At 41.2% G+C, this 21,316-nt stretch overlaps 1 protein-coding gene across 1 annotated transcript in view; it reads left to right on the top strand.

The window, feature by feature from the left end:
* SHISAL1 (shisa like 1) overlaps positions 1-16,677 on the top strand; it is a 44,871-nt gene extending 28,194 nt beyond the window's left edge. Inside the window, exon 4 of the mRNA XM_010715326.3 lies at positions 12,711-16,677. Within this exon, the coding sequence (XP_010713628.1) occupies position 12,711 (1 nt within the window). The 3' untranslated portion in view covers positions 12,712-16,677. The remainder of the gene's footprint in view (positions 1-12,710) is intronic.
* The last annotated feature ends 4,639 nt before the right edge of the window (positions 16,678-21,316 follow it).

The raw sequence follows: 21,316 nt of genomic DNA, 5'->3' as shown, positions 1-21,316 counted from the left end.
TCTTGAAATATTCTGAAGAAATTCTGATTGAAAGTGGCCAGAATTCATCCTCTCTAATCACTAAAAAACTCTCAAACTTCTCTTACGCTGCTGAAGTTAATAACTGAGATAATCTACAGAAATGCTTGCTTAATTTACATTTTTCAGACATCTAAGAAAATTACACGAGTGGATGGGGACTGACTTTTTTCCTTTTTTTCTTATTTACTCTTTCATGAAGCCTCTGAAAGCTCAGAGCAAGAAGGATGTCCCTGCTAAAAGAGCCCCACCATTTGTTTGTACAACTTAAAGAAGATAAAAATGGCAATGATTTTTTTTGTGAATGTGTTAAAAATACAGCCAGGCTATGGTGCTACTGAAACCAAAAATAAATTTGATTCAGTATTTGCTGGCTGTTGCTTAGGTTGCCTCTTTTCCCTGGGAGTACGTAAAGTAAAAGGAACTCAGAGTGAGAATACCTAGCAGTGAAGCAGTAACACAACTATACTTAACCTGTAATCCACAAAATAATGCTATCTGTAAGGGAAGGTTTACAGAGAAGCACAATAACAGCAAAAGAGCTTGTTAAGCATTAGGGTAGTGACAAGTAATCCAATTCCCATTACATGACCTGATCTTCCAGTGATTGCATGGGCAATCCCTGCCTTATTTCCTTTGTCCCTTTCTCCCATTTAGATTACTGCAAACATGGTCTGGGAAGCTTAGATAAGACTTTAAATAACAAAATTAGTAACAAATTAAGGAATTTGCTAGTGTTTCCTTATCTTTTTTGAAGTCAATTCTCATGACCATTAGCCATAACTGGAGTTACACACTGTTCTGCTATGAAAGGAAATGAATACTTAATGCTCTGAGATGTATTTATCCTCACAGTGCTTACAGTACTGTTATTTTAGTGCGACAGATGAGGCAGAAAAGCTAATCTGGCTACTGAAAGCCCCACTGGAGGATGTATTTGACAAGGGCAAGAATCTGACCCTGCCCTTCTCCCCCGAACTAATATCGCAGTTTCCAGGGATCACCCATTCTTTATAACCAGCAGGCACTAAATCCTAGGACTGTGGAGGTATATAGATATCTATAGATTCTGGCTCCAGCTATCCCAAGTTCAGCCTGCTCCACACACAGCATAGGTGAATACCAGTTTTTCCATTTGGGTTTCATGGAAACCACATGGCAGCACACTGAGTGGATCTGCACATATAAATCTCATGCTAGGGCAGGGTTCTTGGAGGCTGACAGAGGAGGTTCCTGCTTTACTGGAGGCTGTGCGAGGATCTTGCCTCACTGCACCAAGATGTACATTTTGCATTACATAGCAGATGGAGGATATGTAAGAGTCAGGGAAAAAGCACAACCTATTCTTAACTGTTATGCTGCAGGCATTGCTGATTACATTTAAAATATCCAGGAATACAACAGGTAATTAGCCACCATGAGCTTCCTGCACCACATCATGACTAAGTGAGCTAAATAAATTATTAAGTATATAAAGATGGAAATGCCAATTAGAGGTAGGGAGCTGTTATCTCACTAGCAGCGGTGAGAGTGCTGGAGGGAAACATCACCTTCACCACCTGTAGCAAAAAACAAGCTAATAGCAGGTGGGAGATCATTTGGAAAAGAGCTGTGGGCTGGTCTGACTTTTAGAAAGTCTGTTAAACTGTAAGAACTTTAAAAAGCTGAAGGCTAAAAGAGCACTGAAAGTTAATTTGAACCCAGTCTGTAAATTCTTTGCGAGGAGATTTCAGATAACAACAGATTGTAGCAAAAACAAAAACATCCAATACCTGATTGATCAATTTAATCAAATTTAAAGTGGTGAAAAAGAGAAGGATTAACGTCAGTCAGCTTAGCCATCTGAAACTCAAGCATATACCCCAAGTCAGTTATTTAGACATCCTCCCTGACACACTGAGAGAAAAATTTCCAGAGGGCTGTTCATTTCCCTTAGGATGGACTGAATCACTTGGGTGCTTCTCACTCTTATTTCTTTTTCGGTCAGTATATTGGAAGACGAGCTTATACATGTCACTAGCATTGAACCAGCTGGAGTTTGGCAGGGGTGTTCATCTCACTTAAGTGTACATTTCTGCAAGGAAATATCTTGATTTGCACCAAAATACCCTTTAAGTATGATTTTACAACAAGGCAAAATGACTTGTGGAGTATAAGCAAGAGTCCCTGGCTTGGTTGTATCATCTGAAACTGCACAGGAGGCCAAACAGAGGAGCATAAGCAGAACAGCTGGGGAATGTGTGAGGCTGGGCTCCCAGAAGACACATACCATCATCAATATTTCTAGCACTGCATTCACATCAGACTTACAGAGAAGAGGAACCAACAGCTGCAAATCAGAATCACACAATGCTTTTTCCAATTGTTTCATCCTCTATGCCTGGGAACACAGGGGACAAACATGTCCTTCTTCCTCCCCAGCTCTTCAATAAATTCCTGATTATGCAGCTGCTGCACACTAGTTGCTGATGGCAATAGGGCTCTGTGGTGACTGCGTAAGCAAACCAAAGCATGGAAATCTTTGGGCAAATTCTGGTCTTAGCATCACCTGCTAATTCCTTGTCACTACTGTTCTGTTGGCACAGAAAGCCCGTGTTGGTAGGAGAGATGAAGAAGTGAAGGTTATTTTTTGTATGTTGTCAGCTTCCCATTTTTTGTTTAGAAGTACTCTAACATTGTAGTGGACACAAGAACATTGACACAACACAGCAGGATTCTCCATTACACTGAGTGCATGTGATGCCTGTTGTTGAATTATTCATTCTGAATTATTACTTCCTTTTTGCCTCTCATCTAATATTAAAGTGCACACCTGAAAAGCATAGTCACACTGGGCAGCTGCAAAAAGCATGAATATCTGTCATGAAAAAATGAGCACGCAATGGATCCACAATACAAACATGCGCAAACACAAACAGGTGAACAAATAATGACGAATTACACAGAACAGAGAGCAACATCCAGTTGGCCATCATAACTGCTCAAAACATAAATTTCCATGCTTCATAAATGATTGTTCAAACCAAGCCATAGCAAGTGGGATACCTCAGCCAGATGACACCAGGAAAGCACAGCTTTTCTTCTTCTGCACTCAAGAACTGCTCCTCAGCAGGGGTCATGTGCTGTCACAGATATACGCACAAAGCTCCTATTGCAACCAAAGCAAACTTTATGCCCCAGCAACCCAATACAGCCATGAGATAATTTAAAGGCAATAAGCCAGTCACAGTCCCATCACCGGAATCAAAGCTTTTTTCTCTGTAGAGCTGAATGATGCAGCTCAGGTAGCCACAAAAGAGAAAGTTCCTGCCCACTCTGCTGAAATTTACCAGGGCCCTTGGATTCTTCTGTCCACAACAACTCACTGCCACTTCTCCAGCTCTCACTCTGTGTGGAAAGCAGGGAGGGAGAAGGAAGGGATATCCTGCAGAAAGCTTTTCTACAGGCAGCGCTGCTTCCAGTGGTGCTCTTGCAGGTGCAGCTCTTCTGCTCTTACCTACAAATAACGTTAAAAATTGTATATTGCTTTACTAGTTATGTGCAAAACAAACATATACTGGATCCACAACAGGAAACCAAACACCGTAACCAGATTACACCATGACAGCTTTGCTCTTCTTCTTTTTAATTGTTGCTGCAATCATTCTGTTAACATTAAAAATGTTCTGTGTTCCTGTCTGAAGTGTATTCAGACATTTATTTTAGCAGAAACAAGTTTAAATTTCATACTGCTGGAAAAGCCACACAAATTCTGTTGAAAAAAAAAAAAATCCTGCAGAAAAAGAGCAATTACAAGAAACACAATGCTGTGATGTTTCCTCCTACACTGAAATCTATCTCTCATCACAGAAATTGCTACCTTTTTTTCTTGAGCTCTATATCAGGAGGCTAGCCTTTCTAGTATTGAAAAGCAAAAGTAGAAAATAAGACTCTTTGGTAAAAGAAACAACTATTTCAAGAGATACATTTTTTTTTCCCATATGTCACCAATAAGCATTTAATTTCTAGAAATGAATGGATTTCCTGTATGCTGCCAAGATAAATTTTTAAAAAGCGGATTTAACAAAGAGCAAATGTAAAACGTTGAGGTTCGAGGATCAGAATCCCAGTGCTGCACTGGAATTCTCCTTCTTCATTGACCGTTCTGCAACTGGAGCAAGTTCAGGCTCAGACAGGGCTAAGGGACGCAGCACGTGCACATTGCTCCAGGCCTCCTGGAGGAGAAATGAGATCTCTAGAAGTTCTTCAACATACAGGAGAGAAAAAAAGATGGAAACGAGAGCAAGAGAGGAGCATAACAGGAAGCCAAACAAGGGCTGAGGTGAGGTGGACACTGAGGAGTGCATCCAGCATGTAGAGGGACCCGGGACCTCCCTGACTGCTGGGTGATACAGGATTTGACCACATCCCTCTGCAGGCAACCACGCAGCCCTCAATCCCTGCACACCCACCCTGCTAGCAGGGAATGAAGAGCCTGGACTGTTCCACGGCACTAGGAACCATTGTGGGTGATCCAGCTGAGATTCAAGCAGTACATTCATCTCTGCTTTGCAAACCAACCTTGCTGCCTTCTTTCTGGTGGAATACAGGAAAAAAAAAATCTCCTGCTTCTAATGTAATTCTTCTGCAAATTCAATGTTTTTGGTTTTATTGACCTCCACAGAACTTGAAAGAAGTCAGAACCTTACAGCTCTACAGATAGCACAAGCACTCTCAAATCTAAACCTCTTCAGAAGATTCCAACTGCTCCGTTTCCAGGAACATAGGAGTTTAATCCACTGCTGGCCTTCAGGATGTGCCAGGCAGCAATTCTAATAAGTTGTGTCTGGCTGATGTCAAGATGGTAAAGATCACAAGGGCAAAAAGAGATAGGATGCCAGGAGCAGGCTAGTCACCAGATGAAGGTTAGCCCACTTTTATTTAGCTCAGTCAGTCCTTCTTGAATTTTATGAAGAAACAGGGCTAGTTTCTATACTATGTGTCCAGTTACATAAAGAATCTGTCAGAGTATATATAGAACTTGTCAGCCTGATTAATATAAATTATGAATACTAGGCAAAATGTTAATATACTATGCAGGTGTACATACAAATATATGTGTGTGTACTCATACTTCTATATATCTACCTACAGTTTTTACATATGATCTCATTTTTCATTCACTTGCTATCTTTTCTGGGCAGTTCAATTAATGTCAACTCCTAAACCATATGCATCATCCTATAAATTTTACGGAACTGTTAAATTCAAATTGTCAGCCAGCATGAAAGGAGCCTTTTTCTCATATCGTGTACTTCAACTTTACATAGAAGGGCATGCTCTTGTAAAGCCTCTTGTACTTCTCATTGTGTTCTCTTGGATATTAGAGTTACATTGACACTGTGTTAGAGCTCTGCAAATGCGAAGAACACTTGAATATCTTATGTATGTCACAGCCCTTTTGTGGAAACAGATCTTGAAAGCCCATAACATCAGCTTTTGGGAAACTGGGATGAGCTGAAATTGGAGACATTCAAATCATCCCGATCGTTTAACACTGACATAGAAATATTCAAAGGCTCTCAAACTTTTTTAAAGGGTTTTAAAGAGCATTTACTGTTTTAATTAATAAAAAAAAAAGAAATCTGAAGAATCTGAAGGCCTGCCCCAAAGAGAGCCCACCCACTGCCCATTTACAGGGGCCTGCAGCACCTGCAGTATAACTGTGCTTGGGGTATAGCCTCAGGGATGCACTCATCCTGACTCTGAGCCACTGAGACTTCACAAGAGAGGGGAGAAACTTTTTGGGCTGCACATGTACATCCAGTGTAAGAAATTGCTTGTCTGTTCAGATGCAGCAGTGTGTGAGGAAATAACGTACCTGGCTTGGGTTTTCCATCAAAATCTTGTAGTACTTTACAGGTCTTAAACACACAAATCAGATCAGCTCATTAGTAAACCTGAAGCAAGAACATTTCTAGACAGAACATGGAGACTGTGGAACAGCTTCCATTTAGTAATACTGGATTGTAAACAGCATGGTTGGTTATATTTACATAGGAAATTATACGTTGGCCTGTGTCAGTAAGAGTCTGAACATGATGGTAATGGAAATCCATACTGGTATTAGAAATTTTTATCATTAAGTTTTTTTAGTGTAAGTGGGGTTATTGGTGCCCTAAGTTAGGCATCCTACTTCTAAATATCTGCCCCTGAACTCATCATGCTGCTGTTCATTGTGGTAAGGACAAAGGAGAGCCCCCACAACATCACCCACCCAACTCGGTGCCTGACCCAGGACGAGAACACTCTGCAGAGATGCCTGTTTCTTTCTGGTGGCAGTAAGGGGCCTGGGGTCATTCTTTCAAAATGAGGACATCTGGTCATTTTGATGTCTAAAGTTGGGTGAGGTGAAACCCAATGATAGAATCTATACAGACACATCACACATTGCTGGAATCTCCTTTCTGAAGCAGCAAACGTGCTCCAGAGTTCAAAGAAGCAGGCAAAAAAAAAACAAACACCCTCACAACTATCTTGCTTCTAGCAATGGTTTCTCTTAGCCTCTCCATGCCCAAATATTTTACGTCACATCTCCCTGTATGATATAAGTGCAATTAAAAATGGTGGTCTCTCAGGTTAGCTGAAAACATGTGAGAATGACCCCAGTCTCAAATAGAACAAGAAATCTGAAGTTAATTACATACTCCTACTGAGTTTGTCATCAGAACTCCTTGAAGTCTTGACAAAAATCAGAAGTAGTTCAAACTGCACATAATAAAACCAGTTTTTCTTGTGAACTATGCAAATTAATTGGCCTTCAAGTACATCAGTTATTTAATGGCTGCCACACATCAGCCTGCAGGAAAACTGGGCAACAACCAGCCAGAGTAACTGCATCCTCAGCTGACCCAGCTGATCAGACGAATGATGAATGGAGGATTTCAGAAGGCAAACCAGTCAGTCCAGCTTGCTGCCATTTTACTTACAGGTGGTGATCCACACATCTAAGGTGCTTTGGTAATCCCAGGATGTCTGGAGTACATATATATTTTTAATAGTCTTGATGGAAGGAAGAAAAAAAATTAAGTCATTAAAGAATCAGTGTACTTCAGTGAGGGAAAACACATAGAGTTTTCGGTGATCATCTTTCAGTTTATGTCCTCAAACCTTCATCTGTTTCTCTATTCAATGCTCATAAATCAGAAGTTTGAACACTTCATATTTCCTTCAAAAATACTCAATGTCTCCCCAGCTGAGCGGTCCAGGAGAGTTGTGTTGGGGAGCATCTGCCAGAAACTATCAAATGAAACACATGACTACTAATTGAAAAATACATATTTCAGAAGCATAGAATTACTTCAGAAATCATCATTCACAGTTCAGGAACCATTATTCATAGTAAGTAATACATATTTATGTTAGCCACTCTATTGATTTCAATACACTATGCTTGGTGAGAATTGTAAAATATAGCCTTTGGTAAAATATAGAAAAAATTGTATCCTGTTCATCTTCATTCCTTTCTCACCCAGCCTCACTGATGGGACAGAAGATGTATTTAATTTGTGCAATCATAAATATTACTAAAACCCATTTTCTCTGTTAGCTTAATTAATAGCAGACCTGGGATCCAAGCACATTCCAAGCTCTGCTTACCAAAAAGCTCTGAACTTTTTTGCATAGTCCTTTCTCAAGCATTGTAAGGAATAATTGCTACTGTTGAATGCATTGCTGCAGTGCTCCAGTATTGAAGACAGCTAACACAGCATTCACTTTTACAACTTGCTTCAGTAGGACTGCAGTGAATCCACCCAGAAAAAGTTTTCTCTCGTAGTGTTAAAGTCCTTGGCACATGCCAGCACTGTTCTGAGCACATTGCAGAAGACTTATCAGTAGGCCTCAGCCTTCCAGAACACACCAGATAAATGCAATCTCTTCCAATCCACAGCTGATCCCCACTGCAAATCATAGAATCACAGAATGGCTTGGGTTGAAAAAGACCTTAAAGATCATTTAGTTTCAACTCCCCTGTTACATACAGGGTGTCAACCACTAGATCAAGCTGCCAGAGCCACATCCAGTCTGGCCATAACTGCTTCCAGGGATGGGCAAGACGTTCCAGTGTGTCACCACCCTTTGAGTGAAAAGACCTGCCTTTTGGTGATACTCTTGAATCAAGATGGTGGCTCATGAGCTATGAGAGTAAAAGAGCAGGTTATGTCCTCCAGAAGGGCAAGGCAGAGAAATCCCAGTAAGCTATCTGTTGAAATAGCAGGGAACTGTTCAATTTCCTAAGCACTCTGGTGCTACACTCCAGAACTCTGACTCACATAACTGTGATTCACATTTCTCCATTTACGCTTAGTCCGGAACATGTAGTAACCTTCCTAATCACCACTCACGTGTGCATTGGGTAAGTCATGGACCACCAGCTTAATGCAGTTGGTATATGCTTCAAAAAGGATACCCTCCAAAACACTCCAGCAGAATATAAGCAAAATTCAGCATACCCATCAGTCCCATGCTCCCCTGGGCTTGTGGGCCTGTGATTAAGTCCCATGGTATTTCTTAACAGCTGATGGACAGCAATTTCTCAGGCATTTGTGACTGCTTAGCAAAGGGCCCAATTCTCAGTTGGCCTCATTTAGGAGCCCCCACCTGCCAAGAATACACCTACCAGGACAGAAGCTTCTCATTTTGTCTGCCTCTTTTTCTTAGTCCTGCTGCTGAGGAATAAACTTCACTCTGATCAATCTGACATTTGCTACATACTCATTCCATTTAATCCCTAACACTTCCCGAAGTATTGGCTTTCAAACACTTTGAGACATTTCCACCTTTGCAGAATTGTCAGCTAAAGCAGAAAGAATGTACGAGTTGAAAAATCAGAGTCTGTTTCTCAAGTCAAAAATTTCCAGTGCCTGGGTTTTGTTTAAACTCTTAAGCAGCAGATGTCTCTGCCCTGAGCCAACTGGTATTTTAGAAACATTAGCAATGGCTACCAGTGACAGCAGTAATATTGGGTAAAGATTGTAACAAGACTAATTTGCCTCCATTTAAAGGCAGCCCTTTTATCAGATCCCCTGCAGGTACTGTGATGCATGGGGAGAATCTGTGGGGCCCCAGAGGCGATGTAAGCCAGCAAGAAATCACAGCCTGGGGCTGAAAACAAGGGCCACACTGATGCTCCTCCGCGTCAAGATAGCAACATCCCATGTCACTGCCTGATGTTGAAATGCTCATAGTCAGTTCAGAAGAACAAAATTTGTGACCTCTTCAGACTACTGCTCCAACCTGAAGCAAATGTTAGTTGTGTCTGAAGTGTTGCCACTACACTGGAAAAAAATGATTCACTCAGCTATTTTGGTGGTGTTCTCCCAAAGAAAGGTTTTCCCAAAGAAAGGAGACAAGCCCTATCTAAAGTCTGAGGCTTTTCTTTACCCAAACAAGAGGGCCAAATTAAGACTGCAGAGGCAGTATTTGTTCTTGCATTTCATAGCTTTTAAGATTTAGAATTGGTAATCTGAGCATTCTTTTAGCATACATTTTGGATGTTGTGTTATTTGCTATGTATAACACAATCATTGGACAGTACAGATGCCAAGCCATGAAAACTATTTTCCTTTTTTTTTTTTTGTCATACTCCATAGGCAGAGGGATTAGATTATGTTCTATTTCTTTCTGCTTTGCAATATATTTAGACAACTGAATGGCTTTTCATTTGGTACTTGTCCTGTAATTCATTTTCCATATCCTTTCCTTTCAAACTTGCGAGGCTTTTTTTCAGAATCTGGTGCATTGTGCATTGTTCTGTCTTCTCCTTCCATTTATGGGAAAGGAGGACATGCCTGGTGCCTGTAACAATCAGTGCATCCACACAGGGTTTCCTGCTGCAGAAAGCCGCCTGTTAGTCCAGCAGCTGAGCTCCTCCTATGAAAAGCTTTTCCTCCGCTTCCCAATACAAGCAGAGTTGAAGGCATTGCAACAGAACCTCGAGATCAGGGTGGGTGTGTTTGATCAGCATAATACAATTTTATACCAGAGAGAGATGAGGACGTTGCAGAGGCTGTTCACTTTGTTATCTCGGCAGAGGGTGTTTGCTTTGTTATCTCGGCTCTGGAGGAGCTGTAGTGATTGATAGTGTTTTTATGTGAAGACTAACTTTGCAAGAGGCCCTGCAACCAGGAATGTGGCAACTGTTTACTTCATTTGTCAGAAAATGAAAAAAGTTCCCCCAAAAAGCCTTCTCTCCAGAGGCTCTGAATCACTCCTTTGTTATTAATGGATGTCATTTTATTTTTTTTTCAGTGGAGATAAGCTGCTTTGCAAAGCCATTGCTGTGAAGGAAGAGGCAATTTCTTAGCTAGCTACTTCCTTGTCTGTCAGTGTGAATGGATGCAGCATGACGGGTCTGTCCCCTGAGCGGCCAGGCAGAGCCATAATAATGGCAGTCTGGGTAGCAGTGGATGGTGACCTGTGCTAGTGAGTGACAGCAAGCTGAGCCAGCTCCAAGTGCATCAACTGTTAATATGTAAAAACCCAATAGAAGAGACCACAAGACAAGGTTTTGTTGCCAAATGCACTCTGGCTAACCATGCATGGAAATCAGCATTTCTTTCCCTTAGGAAAATGCAAGCATTTCCAATGATCCCGCTATTGTCAAACCTCCCAGTTTGACTGGTCCATCATCAGTCCAACCTGCAGTCACTGCCCCCATACACTTCTCATTCTAGGGCATGGATCAAGCTGAGAGGAAGCAGAACATGGTCATGAAGTGGAATTTACTGGGCCTTTGTGCCACTCAATAGCTTGTAAGCAGAGGGCTGCACCTTTAGCAGCACTTCTGGTGACACTTAGCCTGGCATCTGTGCTGACTGGGCTCAGTTTCATCAGCCATAGCCAGAGCTGGGAGAGCAGAGGGCAGGTACTTTCTGCTTGCTGCAAGAGGCTGGCTTCATGGCAGCCTACAGTTTCCTCACACGGGGAGCAGAGGGGCAGTGCTGATCTCTTCTTTCTGGAGACAGTGACAGGACCCGAGGAAATAGCATGGAGCTGCATCAGGGGAGAGTCAGGTTGAGGGTTAAGAAAAGGGTAGTCAGGCCCTGGAACAGGTTCCCCAGGGCAGTGGGCATGGACCCAGGCTGCTAGAGTTCAAGAAGAATCTGGGCAGCACTCTCAGCCATAGGGCTTGGACTTTGGATGGAGCCAGAAGTTCAACTGAGTTATTTTTGAGGGTCTCTTCCAACTCAGGATATTCTACATCTCCATGATGCTGTGGGTCTGATACAATCTGAGCTATAGCACATGCAGCACTCCACAAAAGAGTGAAAAGAAGGTACTGAAGGTGTCGTAAAGGTCACAGGTGGCTCCAACCCACGGCACATGCTCTCACTCTTCTTTTTCCCTTCTCTCAGCTGTTTATTAAATTAGTGATAGCCAAGTCTCAGGAGGTTCTTTTCTAGATACAAACAAACTTACTTTTAAACTTCTGCCTTCAGAGAGGCAGGTCCGCAGATTTGTTAGTGGCCATTTTTGTCAAAAAAGGACGGTGAAAAAACAGAATCCAAAATACTTTTGCTCTATTTCTAATATGAATAAGGTTATCAAGGATATAGTGAGCATATACTGCCTCATACACCAAACAGATTTGATGGGTAGATAGATAACCTCAAGCATGCTGATTCCCATGGATATTCTGCTGTCTGAACCAGATGTTTCTTTACATTTTATACGTTAATGAAATGCAACATGTATAATGTAGCACATGGACTTGGGAATACCCAATACGCTAAGAAATCTGCTGGGAGAAGTTAATAAAGTATTGCTGCTACTAGGATATCTAATTGTGCCTCCAACAGCTTTCCTACTCAAGCAAGCAGATGCATTGCTTCAATTTATCATTATGATTAGCAGTCCCCATCTATCTCAACATTTTCTGTTGTTAGGCAACTTATACATGCTACCATAGCTCCTATATCACATAATTACACACTCTGCACAAGGTGAAGATGGGTGGAATTACACTATTGTTTTTGTTGCAAGCAAAAACTAAACACAACACTTCTGTAAGGAAAGCATAACTATAACATATAGTCATTTATATATGCAGAAGTAGAAAAAACAGCATTTTCTCATTGTATGAAGGGAATTGAGGTTGGAGTAAGCCATGTATTCTTGGTCTGATGCATACCTTGGTAACAAGTGCGAGAAGAAAGCTCTATGATATTTGCTAAAGGCATTTACAATATGGTCACAGGAATACCCTTTTGCTCATGTAAACAGCAAAAGTAAGATTGTGTAAGCAAATAAAATTTACTTCAAAGTAAATTTATAGTTGCAAAAGGAAGTCCTCTGCACTTTGTACTGTCAGAGTGGACAGCTTGCACTAGAAATGAAGAGTTCAGCAGTTATTACCTTTTAGGTAAATATTTTATCTTTTCATCACACAGGTAGTAGGCAGCTCAGCAATGTGAAACAGTAGCCCACATACACATAGTAAAAAAGAGTTTTGGAATATAATCTGATTCTTGTCTTTACCTCAGATCTGAGAGTCTGTAGTTTTTCCTTTCTGACCCATTTCCTTGCTCTTTTACTGCCTTCCCAGATTAAATCCACACCTGAGAATATTACTCTTTTATCTTTACAGAAAGTACTTTGATGTCGAATGCTTACAAAGCATTGTGGGAACCTGTGTCTTTTATGTCTTCCAGAAAAGTATATTGATGTGCCTCAGGATGGGAGAGGTAAGATCAGACTCCATGGAGCAGCTTTCAAGGAAACCAATTCAATGACAAGAACTTAAAAAATGGTGGATAAGCAGCAGAGAGAGAAAAAGGACCGGATGGAGGTTGACCAAGTCACCTGGAGAGAAACATCTTTCAGACAACCTCTATAGGCAAACAATGTAGAAAGAGTTTCCAGAAGACAGTAGTCCGTAAGCAATATTTTAATTTTAGACCAACAATATTATCTTTGAAAGGAAGCATAATGTCTGAGAAAGTGCTCAGTAGGAAGAAAATAAAGTTGCTCTGGCAAATCTGGACAAAGGTGGAAAAAGATCACAAGACAAACCTTTGGTAGATAACTTTTCTTTGCCTCCCCATCCATCTATTGCCATTTGAGCCTAATCTAAATGTCAGAATAAGGAATGTGAGTTTTTCCAAAGTTCTCTGGTGATTACTTTGTCACAATAGAGTAGATGCTGGCAGTCCCCACGTTGTCATGCATAACAAGGTATGTGAAGCCTTCACCACCAATCAAACTGCAGGATAGCAGCTGATTCAGCCTTAGTGCACATTTTAAGATCATTGGCAATGATTTTGCTAAGATATCAAATACCTGAATACATCTCAGCTTCAATAGCTTCACATGCTTTTCTGAAGAGGGGAGCTTTTATTAAGAAGCAACAGGCACCCCATTCCTCCCCCATACTCCTTGAAGCTGAAAGAATATTAGAAGACAAGCAACAACCTTTATATTACAAAAGCAATAATACCATTGTCCCTCTGCTTTACAAGGCAATAATCCAATTCCCTCAGCCACTGACTGATGTCAGAGTTTATCCCTCCCAAATCTAAGAGTTCATTTGTAAGTCAAAAGAGAAATGATGCTGACACAGAAGCACCTGGAGTACTTGGTGACTAAGTTAAGAAAGCTTAACTTAACTTTCCACAGGACAGGTTTACTTAAAAATCACACAATATCAATTACACGAGCAAATTCTGTGAAATGTAATCATTTGTTAAGATCTATTTGTGGAAAACCTGGCAATGACAACTAAGCAGAGTTCATCTAGAAATTGCAACACAGCGTCACGCTAATACCAAATTAATTTTTCCTGCCTAATCTTTTGTCCCGCGGATACAAGTAATTTTATAATAATGACATATTTTATTGTACAAACAGCATGAAGAACATTTTGCCAGTGTGTATAAAGAAGCACCTTGTGAATAATTATTTTTTTATTTTTATTTTTTTAGTCTTTTTGATTTGAGAGCATTTTAGTCTTAAGGTGAACTCAAAAGGGATAGATTCCTGAGAGATCTGAGCTAATTCATAGCTACTGGAGTGCATGACAGTATGCAACTGAATTCCCCAGGAACAATTACTGTTGGGAGGAGCCAGCAGGACTAGAGAGCATAGGAATGCCTGGTCTCCAAAGAAGATCTGAAGAGGATACTGATATGCTCAAGTCCCTTTTCTTTGCAATCCAACTGGTAAAAATAAAAAAAAAAAGCAGAGTATAGAGCCTGTATAGAGGCAGGCAACAACTAACTACCAAGAACTCAAATGCTGCAGATAAGTATGTCAGCCTGCAGGCATTAGGCTCCATCTTGCTCTAGGTAAGCAGAAGTCTGGCTGCCCTCTCTCTTCACAGAATGTTGTTCTTTCCAGCACTTCAAATAAAAAGCAGTCAGTACTTTTTAAACCTTGTTTCACTCCAAACACAGCGGACCTTAGTTTTTCACAAGAACATTTCATTAGTGCATGGCAGAAGCATTCAAGGAACTTCAGCTGGGAGCAAAAAAGAACCTCCTGCAAACAAGCACCGTAAGTAGCTTGCAGATATCAGCACAGCCCCAGTGGCTCAAGTGTGGGAGCCTGGAGCTTCAGCAGGGGAATGAGCTGAGCTCTGAGTGTTGGCAGATCTCTCCTAGTGAGAGATGGTGATGCTAGCAGGGCCACCTTGCAAGAACAGCAAGGAAGCCAAGTAGCTGGAAACAACACTATCCATGCCTCTGCAGGCATCGTGTCCTCGCCCAGTTCCACACTGGCTCCAAGATTCACGATCCCTTGCAGACAGCCACCAAAGTCTCTATGCCTACAGCAGTCAGTCCCACATTGGTGTTTTGCAGTAGCTGTTTGCTCCTTTGGCCTTCTGCCAGCATCTTCTTTCATTGTGAGGCAATGGGCCACAGAGAGCTTTGTAAAAATTTATGTTCATGGAGGAATTTGTATTAGATACTGATTTGTGTGAATTACTGTATTTTGTAAGGGTTTTTTCCCTCTGGGAATTGTGCGTTATTAATGAGCAGTTTTATGCTTTACTTCTAGTACATGTATACCTTGTAATTGATTAGCAGTTTTCTTTGTTTTCCTTTGATTCTACATACAAAGCCAGTTAATATAAGGTAGATACTCTCTGGCTGAAGTTCTGATTTTGCCTACCAATTAATTTATGGATAAATCCACATCGTAGCTGATGATATGCATCAACTGTGTTGCTATAATCACCTGATAGCCTACCTAGTTTTGCAGAATAGACCTTGAATAAGACTAATGCTTGCTGGGCCTTAAACTAAAGGGAAACAGTGCACACACATTTCCCAACCCCAATTTCTGTCAGCCTTTCTCCCACACTGATTTCCCATAGTGACAAGATATTGCAGAAGAGCACTGCTAGACAAAAGGTAGCCCGAACATTCCAAACTTCTGTACAGTAGAGCTCTGATAGTGCCATGCATTCACCTGACCAAAGTAATCATGGTGTATCAGATGAACTGCAATGAATCATTCAAGTATTTCTGCAGAAAGAGCCAGGTTCAAACGTGATCTCTCTCTAAAAGAAAAGACCTAGGCTAAAATATATTTCTCAGTTTCCATCCTGGTATAGTTTGAAAAACAAAGGATATAAAATTAATATAAAAAGTGCATAATTTCAGTGTACACCCTGTATACCAATGGCAGCTACTTCAGTGGCTGTTAATTACATTTGTGTTCCAGAAGCTTTCTTCCTTGTCCAACTCATCTTCTCTCCTACGTTTCACTGAGAACTGAGTGTCCAACTTCTTAATAATTGCTGTGCGTAACGTAGAACATAAAAAGATACGTAATACAGCTTGTGCAGGACTTGGTGTTGTAATTAACCATATTTCGTGCCTGGTTATCGATTGTACAAAAAAACAGAAAGTGACAACAACCTGGCCTTTTAATGTATACATCAGCATATTGTAGCAGCTATTTTAGATAACTGTTTTTAATAGTTTTATTATGGTTGTAATTTCTATACGAGGACTGTCCATTTGCAGAAGTGTTGAAGTAATGCATCAAAGCAATTTTTAAAGCCAGTTCTATTTAATTACCAGTGGTGACGTATGAAAATTAGGACAACTGAAACAAAACCCAAAACCCAACCAATTCACTGGAAGGAAACACATTTTCTCATCCTTGAAAATTCTATTGCATAAGACATTTTTTTCTAGTCCTCTTTTTACATAACTAGTAAATCACTAAGAAGATAATAGATACAGTACAATAGTCCATTTTAATAATCTACAGTCAAATTTTAGGCTAATTAAGCAAACTAGAAATTCTAGGGTTACAGTGATTTCTCACTATTGAAATGCTGACAATAATACTGTTTACATAACACTTGATGTTTGAAATCAATGTGCCAGTGTCCAGTGATTTGCTAATCTAGTTTTTGATCTAAACCTGTCCTGTTTTTTGCAGCATACTTAACTTCATATTATGAATCATGTTGTCTTTCTAAAGTGGTTGCCAAGTAAACCAAAAATGTGTTTTACACTGCTATTGCACTGCTCTTGTCTTTATATACAGTAGTTTTTATAAAGATGTCCTTAGGTTTTAATAAATGAGTGTAATGTAAACTGTTCTCTGTAATAAAACTTGCTTTAATGTTTCAAGACCATCTGGAATAGCTTTAGAGGTCTGAGTTTCCAACCTCTTTCGGTAGCTTCAGACTTCATGTCTTCCCTCTCCATGTGCAGGGAAATCCCCAGATACCAATACTCTGTAGTTTATACAAGTGGAAATGAAGAAGACTGTGTATTTTGCAGAAGGAATGATGCTTGGGCTTGGAAGGGGAAAAAAAAAAAGGCTAAGGCCTTTAGATTGGTGTCACAGGTAGCACTTGCCAACACATGGTCCATTAAATCTGCATCACATTTCCAGCAGCTACTAATACCAGATACATTAGAGGAAAGTGTGGGATGTTTAACAAAGACTCCTAGAAATAAACATAATCTTTCCACTACTCAGGACTAGCTGAGAAGCCAAATGTGCAACTGAGCAGAAGCAATGTACCACGCTCCTTTCTACATGTGTGATGGCAGCCCCACCACCTCAGCTGAAGTGGGGTAAATACATTTCAACTTGCTTGTAAAAAAGATTGGATTCATAACTCACCAAGGCAAGGCTTACATTTTTCTTCTGTTGGACCAAAGGACTCAGAGTTTCCCAGAAAGGCTCAGACTTTCTAAGCACATGGTGCTCTCTCAAGTCCCTTTGTCACACATCATTTAAGAGGCATCACTGCCAATATTCCAGAAAATCTTTACCATGCCTAGCTGAAATTTCAGCTTTTGGACTAGTCAGAGGAGGCATTTTTGACTGCCAAATTGTACCCATACAAACTCACAGACACAAACACAATTGCCGTTCTGTGTTGGTAGCCTTGCTTATACTTAATGTTTCTCCTCCACTCACCCACTCCTCAAGAAAAAGTCTCTGGCATCTTCATTAGCACTCAGAGTGAGCCTAGGCCCTAGCACAATGCATGGCACCACAGGGAGGACTTGGAGGGGCCATTCCTGCCCTCTGGTGTGATCTGTGTCCCCAGACAGAAGCAGCTCCTTTCCTGCAGCTCCCTTGCTCCCCAGTGTATGTTCTCCTACACTGGAAAAGGCAGAGGAACATCAAATCAAAATTAAAGTATACACGTATCTGAGAAATCCATTGTAATGTCAATTATTTCCTACAATAAAGATCATTCCTGCAGTTTCTATATCTACACACATCAGCTCAGAAATGGAACATTTTCATTAAAGCAACACTTTAATAATTCTCCCTTTACTTGCAACTGCAATTACTTCCCACTGTGCTCAGTTACAGAGACATATGGCAAAGAATGGGAGGACAAAAGATGGTTTTAAAAATAGCTACAAATAATCACAGCCCACTTCCCTTCTCAAACTGTATTTGCAGTTATGAAGACAGATCCATTCATAAGGTCAGACAAATGACAGAAAAACAGTAAATTGATAGATGAAGTGTGTTATGGCTCCCTTACTGAATTTCCACAATGTTTACAGCGCATTTCTAGTAATTGAGTAAGAATTATATTCAAGACATTATGCTCAGCAGGAACAGCTTTTATATACCAAGCGAGCAAATGAGATATTTCTGAAAAGTCCACAAAAGATGTTAGGATGTCGATAGTGACTTAGAGACTGCCATTACCAAGCCATTATCGCCAACTCATAAGCAAACAGGAGCATCAGTTCCTTTAAATTACATGCTTGCTTTGCTAGAAAGCAAGGATGGTGTTGAACTGCTCATCATGCACTCATACAGATAGAATGTCAAGACAAGAAGAGAAAAGTGTCTTCTGTGTTGACATTTACTTCTGAGACAACAAAACCCTGCCCAGCTCTCTTAAGATATTCTCATCAGTTAATGCAGTCCATGTGTAAAGTGGAGACTGGGGGGACACCAATCTTTTAGGCATGTGTGGGCATTCATATGTAAGCATACTGTGTCTTGAATTTATGAGTCTGAATTCTGACCCTGTGCTGTACAGAGCCTCAAGGTCTTCTTCATTTTCAGTGCATCATTTCATCCTTAAGTGTGATCACTGGGATTTATTTCAGGATAAAATTTCAGGATTTATTTACAAGGATAACAAGAAATCCTCCAGATTTTAAGATGAACTGAGGAGTCACATAGAGAGAAAAAAACTCGTGCCTCTCAGCAATACCTTTTCATCAGCTAGCCTTTGCACCTTTCTTTTTACATACATTTCCAACATAAAGTGATTTGCTCTGCTGCAAAGGAAGCATCCAGTTGAGATTCCTGCATTCCGTTCTGCCTCTGTCTGCACAGGACGGCACTCCTAGGAGTGATTCTTCCTGCAGCATGCACTCTTCCAGCTTCCCAGTGGGAGTACAGCTCACATCTAGGGGCTGGTGCTCGTCACCAAAACAACACAGCTTCCTTAATGTGAGTTGTGTGCCTGCATACATACTTTTTATTGTGCAAGGCTGCTTTATTTTTCTGATTTTTTTTAATTAAGCTAGGGAATATTAACTTAATACTTCTCAACTATTGCTATCCCTTTACTCAGTTAACTCAAGTTAACTCAAGTTTACTCAAGTAAAGAGCTATTTTCAGTTGACCTCAAGTTTTACCTCCCCCACAGAGAACCTACCTGCTTCATTCTCCAGTATTTGCTAGCCCAACCGTTAGTATATTAGATCACTGATAATTAATGCTGTCACACTGCTCACTGTGAATTTCACTTCCTCCAGCATTACCGATTTTATTGGGAAATCCTTTACTGGGTGGCAGCCTTGCAGGACATTCCACTCCTGGTGATGATGGGGCAGTGAGGGCTGGCTCTATATGCTCCATTATAGTTTTAACTACATAGCACACATCCTCTTTCCTGAATGAAAGAAAAAGCCAATTGCGAAATTATCCAGCAAAGAGACACAGCATCCCTGTGCTATGTCTGTTGTTATTCTGCAGAAGCAAGTTAAAGGCATTTCACATCCTTTTCCTGTAGATAATAAAAAATTAAGTGGAAAGCCCCAAGCCCTAGCAGAACAAACCGTGCAACACTGTTAGCCTCATAGATTTTATGTTCAGTTATGCCACTCATACAAACACGCATAGGCCCATAGTCAAGTTTTTGTCAAGCCCACAGGCTGCACAGTAGGCAACTCCAGGTGTTCGTGCTGCACAGTCACCTATCCTCCATTCACTGTCTTTTTCCAGCTCTGATTCCTGCTTTTCCATCCACCTGCAGGTGCTTCATCTTCCCATCTCCACAAGGCACTGAGCATGCCTGCACATAGGTGCAAGGGCCAACGCTGGGCTTCTTTGAGTGCTTCCATTCCTAGGCAGCACGTGAGCTTTTCCCAGTCAAGGCACAGTCTGCTGATGCCATTGGTTGCAATCCTGTTCCCTTTCCCAAGGACTATCACTCTCACAGCAAGGGGACAGGTACCACAGACACTCAGACATGCCTGACACTGGAACTGATTCAGGACTGAGATAAAATAGGTTACTTGGGTTACTTATGCACCACTTTTTCTCTTACTTCCCCCTCCAGCTTCCCACAGGAAATCAGGTCATGGCGTTATGAGGAGAATCAGCAACATTAAGAAATCTTTTCTTTTCACCTTCTACCCATGACATGGATGAATGCATGCATTAAAGCTTCCAGCATCATTTTGCACAGACACACGTTCCTTCTCAGCAGGAATGAACAAATTGAGTAAATTAATTCTCAGTGCCATATCTCTTTCCTGACAGCTAAAAGCTGGATCGAGGTTTCTGTTTCCATTACTCCAGCTGGTACTAGGCTCCAGTTCTCCTTTGCAAGCCTTGCAAGCCTGCACCTGCACTCACTGGGACAGACAATGCAGGACCACTGATGCAGGATCAGTGCTGTAGGGCCAGCATGCTCTGTCCCAGACGTTTCCCCAAAGAGTCTCCTCCTCAAGAGCAGTGGAGGGATCTTGCAGTGGATGCTAGAGCCAAGTTTCTGCAGCTTCGCTTGGCATTCCCTGCTGCTATGTCCTTTCCAAGAGACTAAATACTGAAGCCTTGCAGTTGCCTTGGCCAGGTCCTGCTTTGTCAAACATCTGTTTTCCCACCCCACTATGACTTGTAGATCTTGCTGTACCTTGAGGCCACACTTCACTCCTTTCCACCTTGAGCCAGAAAAATGTCAGTGCACAAAAGGAGCAAAGAAATTGTTGAAACTGAAAACACTTCAAAGTGCCTCTCCGGCATTTGCTGTTTAAAGCCAGGCTCTGCTGTCCAAATCTGTCCAGTTTGTAGTGATGCTGTGGGTTTGTTCCTGCCCAGGCTCTGTAGAGAAGAACCAAGGAGACAAATCTCAGCAAGCTGCCAGTTGGAGAACAAACTTTGGAGAACAGCAGAGTAAAAATGGCAGAGTGTGAAAGAAGGCTGAACTGCACGTCTGCTCACTAGGAAGGGAGATGCTTTGGGCTAGCAATAACAACTCCTGTTAGCATGGCTATTTACTTATGTCTAACTATTAGCCACATACCTCAGCTAAGCTCTTTTTCCCATCACAAAATCAAACATTAGGAGGCTGCCCTACATCCAAAGAAGCACATACAAAGGATGGTCTGAAAGCATTAAGAGTAATCTGATGGGAGCCCATGGAAGCCAGAGTGTCCCAGCTTGCTTGGCTCAGGTCTCAGCACAAGTCACCCACTCCACTGCCACGATCCCACGTAAGTTGCATCCCAAATGCCTCACAAATCACTTCACATCAGAGCTCACAGAACAATTAGACTGCATTGGTAGAACTTCTGCAAAA

The sequence above is a fragment of the Meleagris gallopavo genome, chromosome 1 (genome assembly GCF_000146605.3).
Source record: "Meleagris gallopavo isolate NT-WF06-2002-E0010 breed Aviagen turkey brand Nicholas breeding stock chromosome 1, Turkey_5.1, whole genome shotgun sequence".
NCBI classification, from domain to species: domain Eukaryota; kingdom Metazoa; phylum Chordata; class Aves; order Galliformes; family Phasianidae; genus Meleagris; species Meleagris gallopavo.
This window is presented reverse-complemented; position numbering and strand designations above follow the sequence as displayed.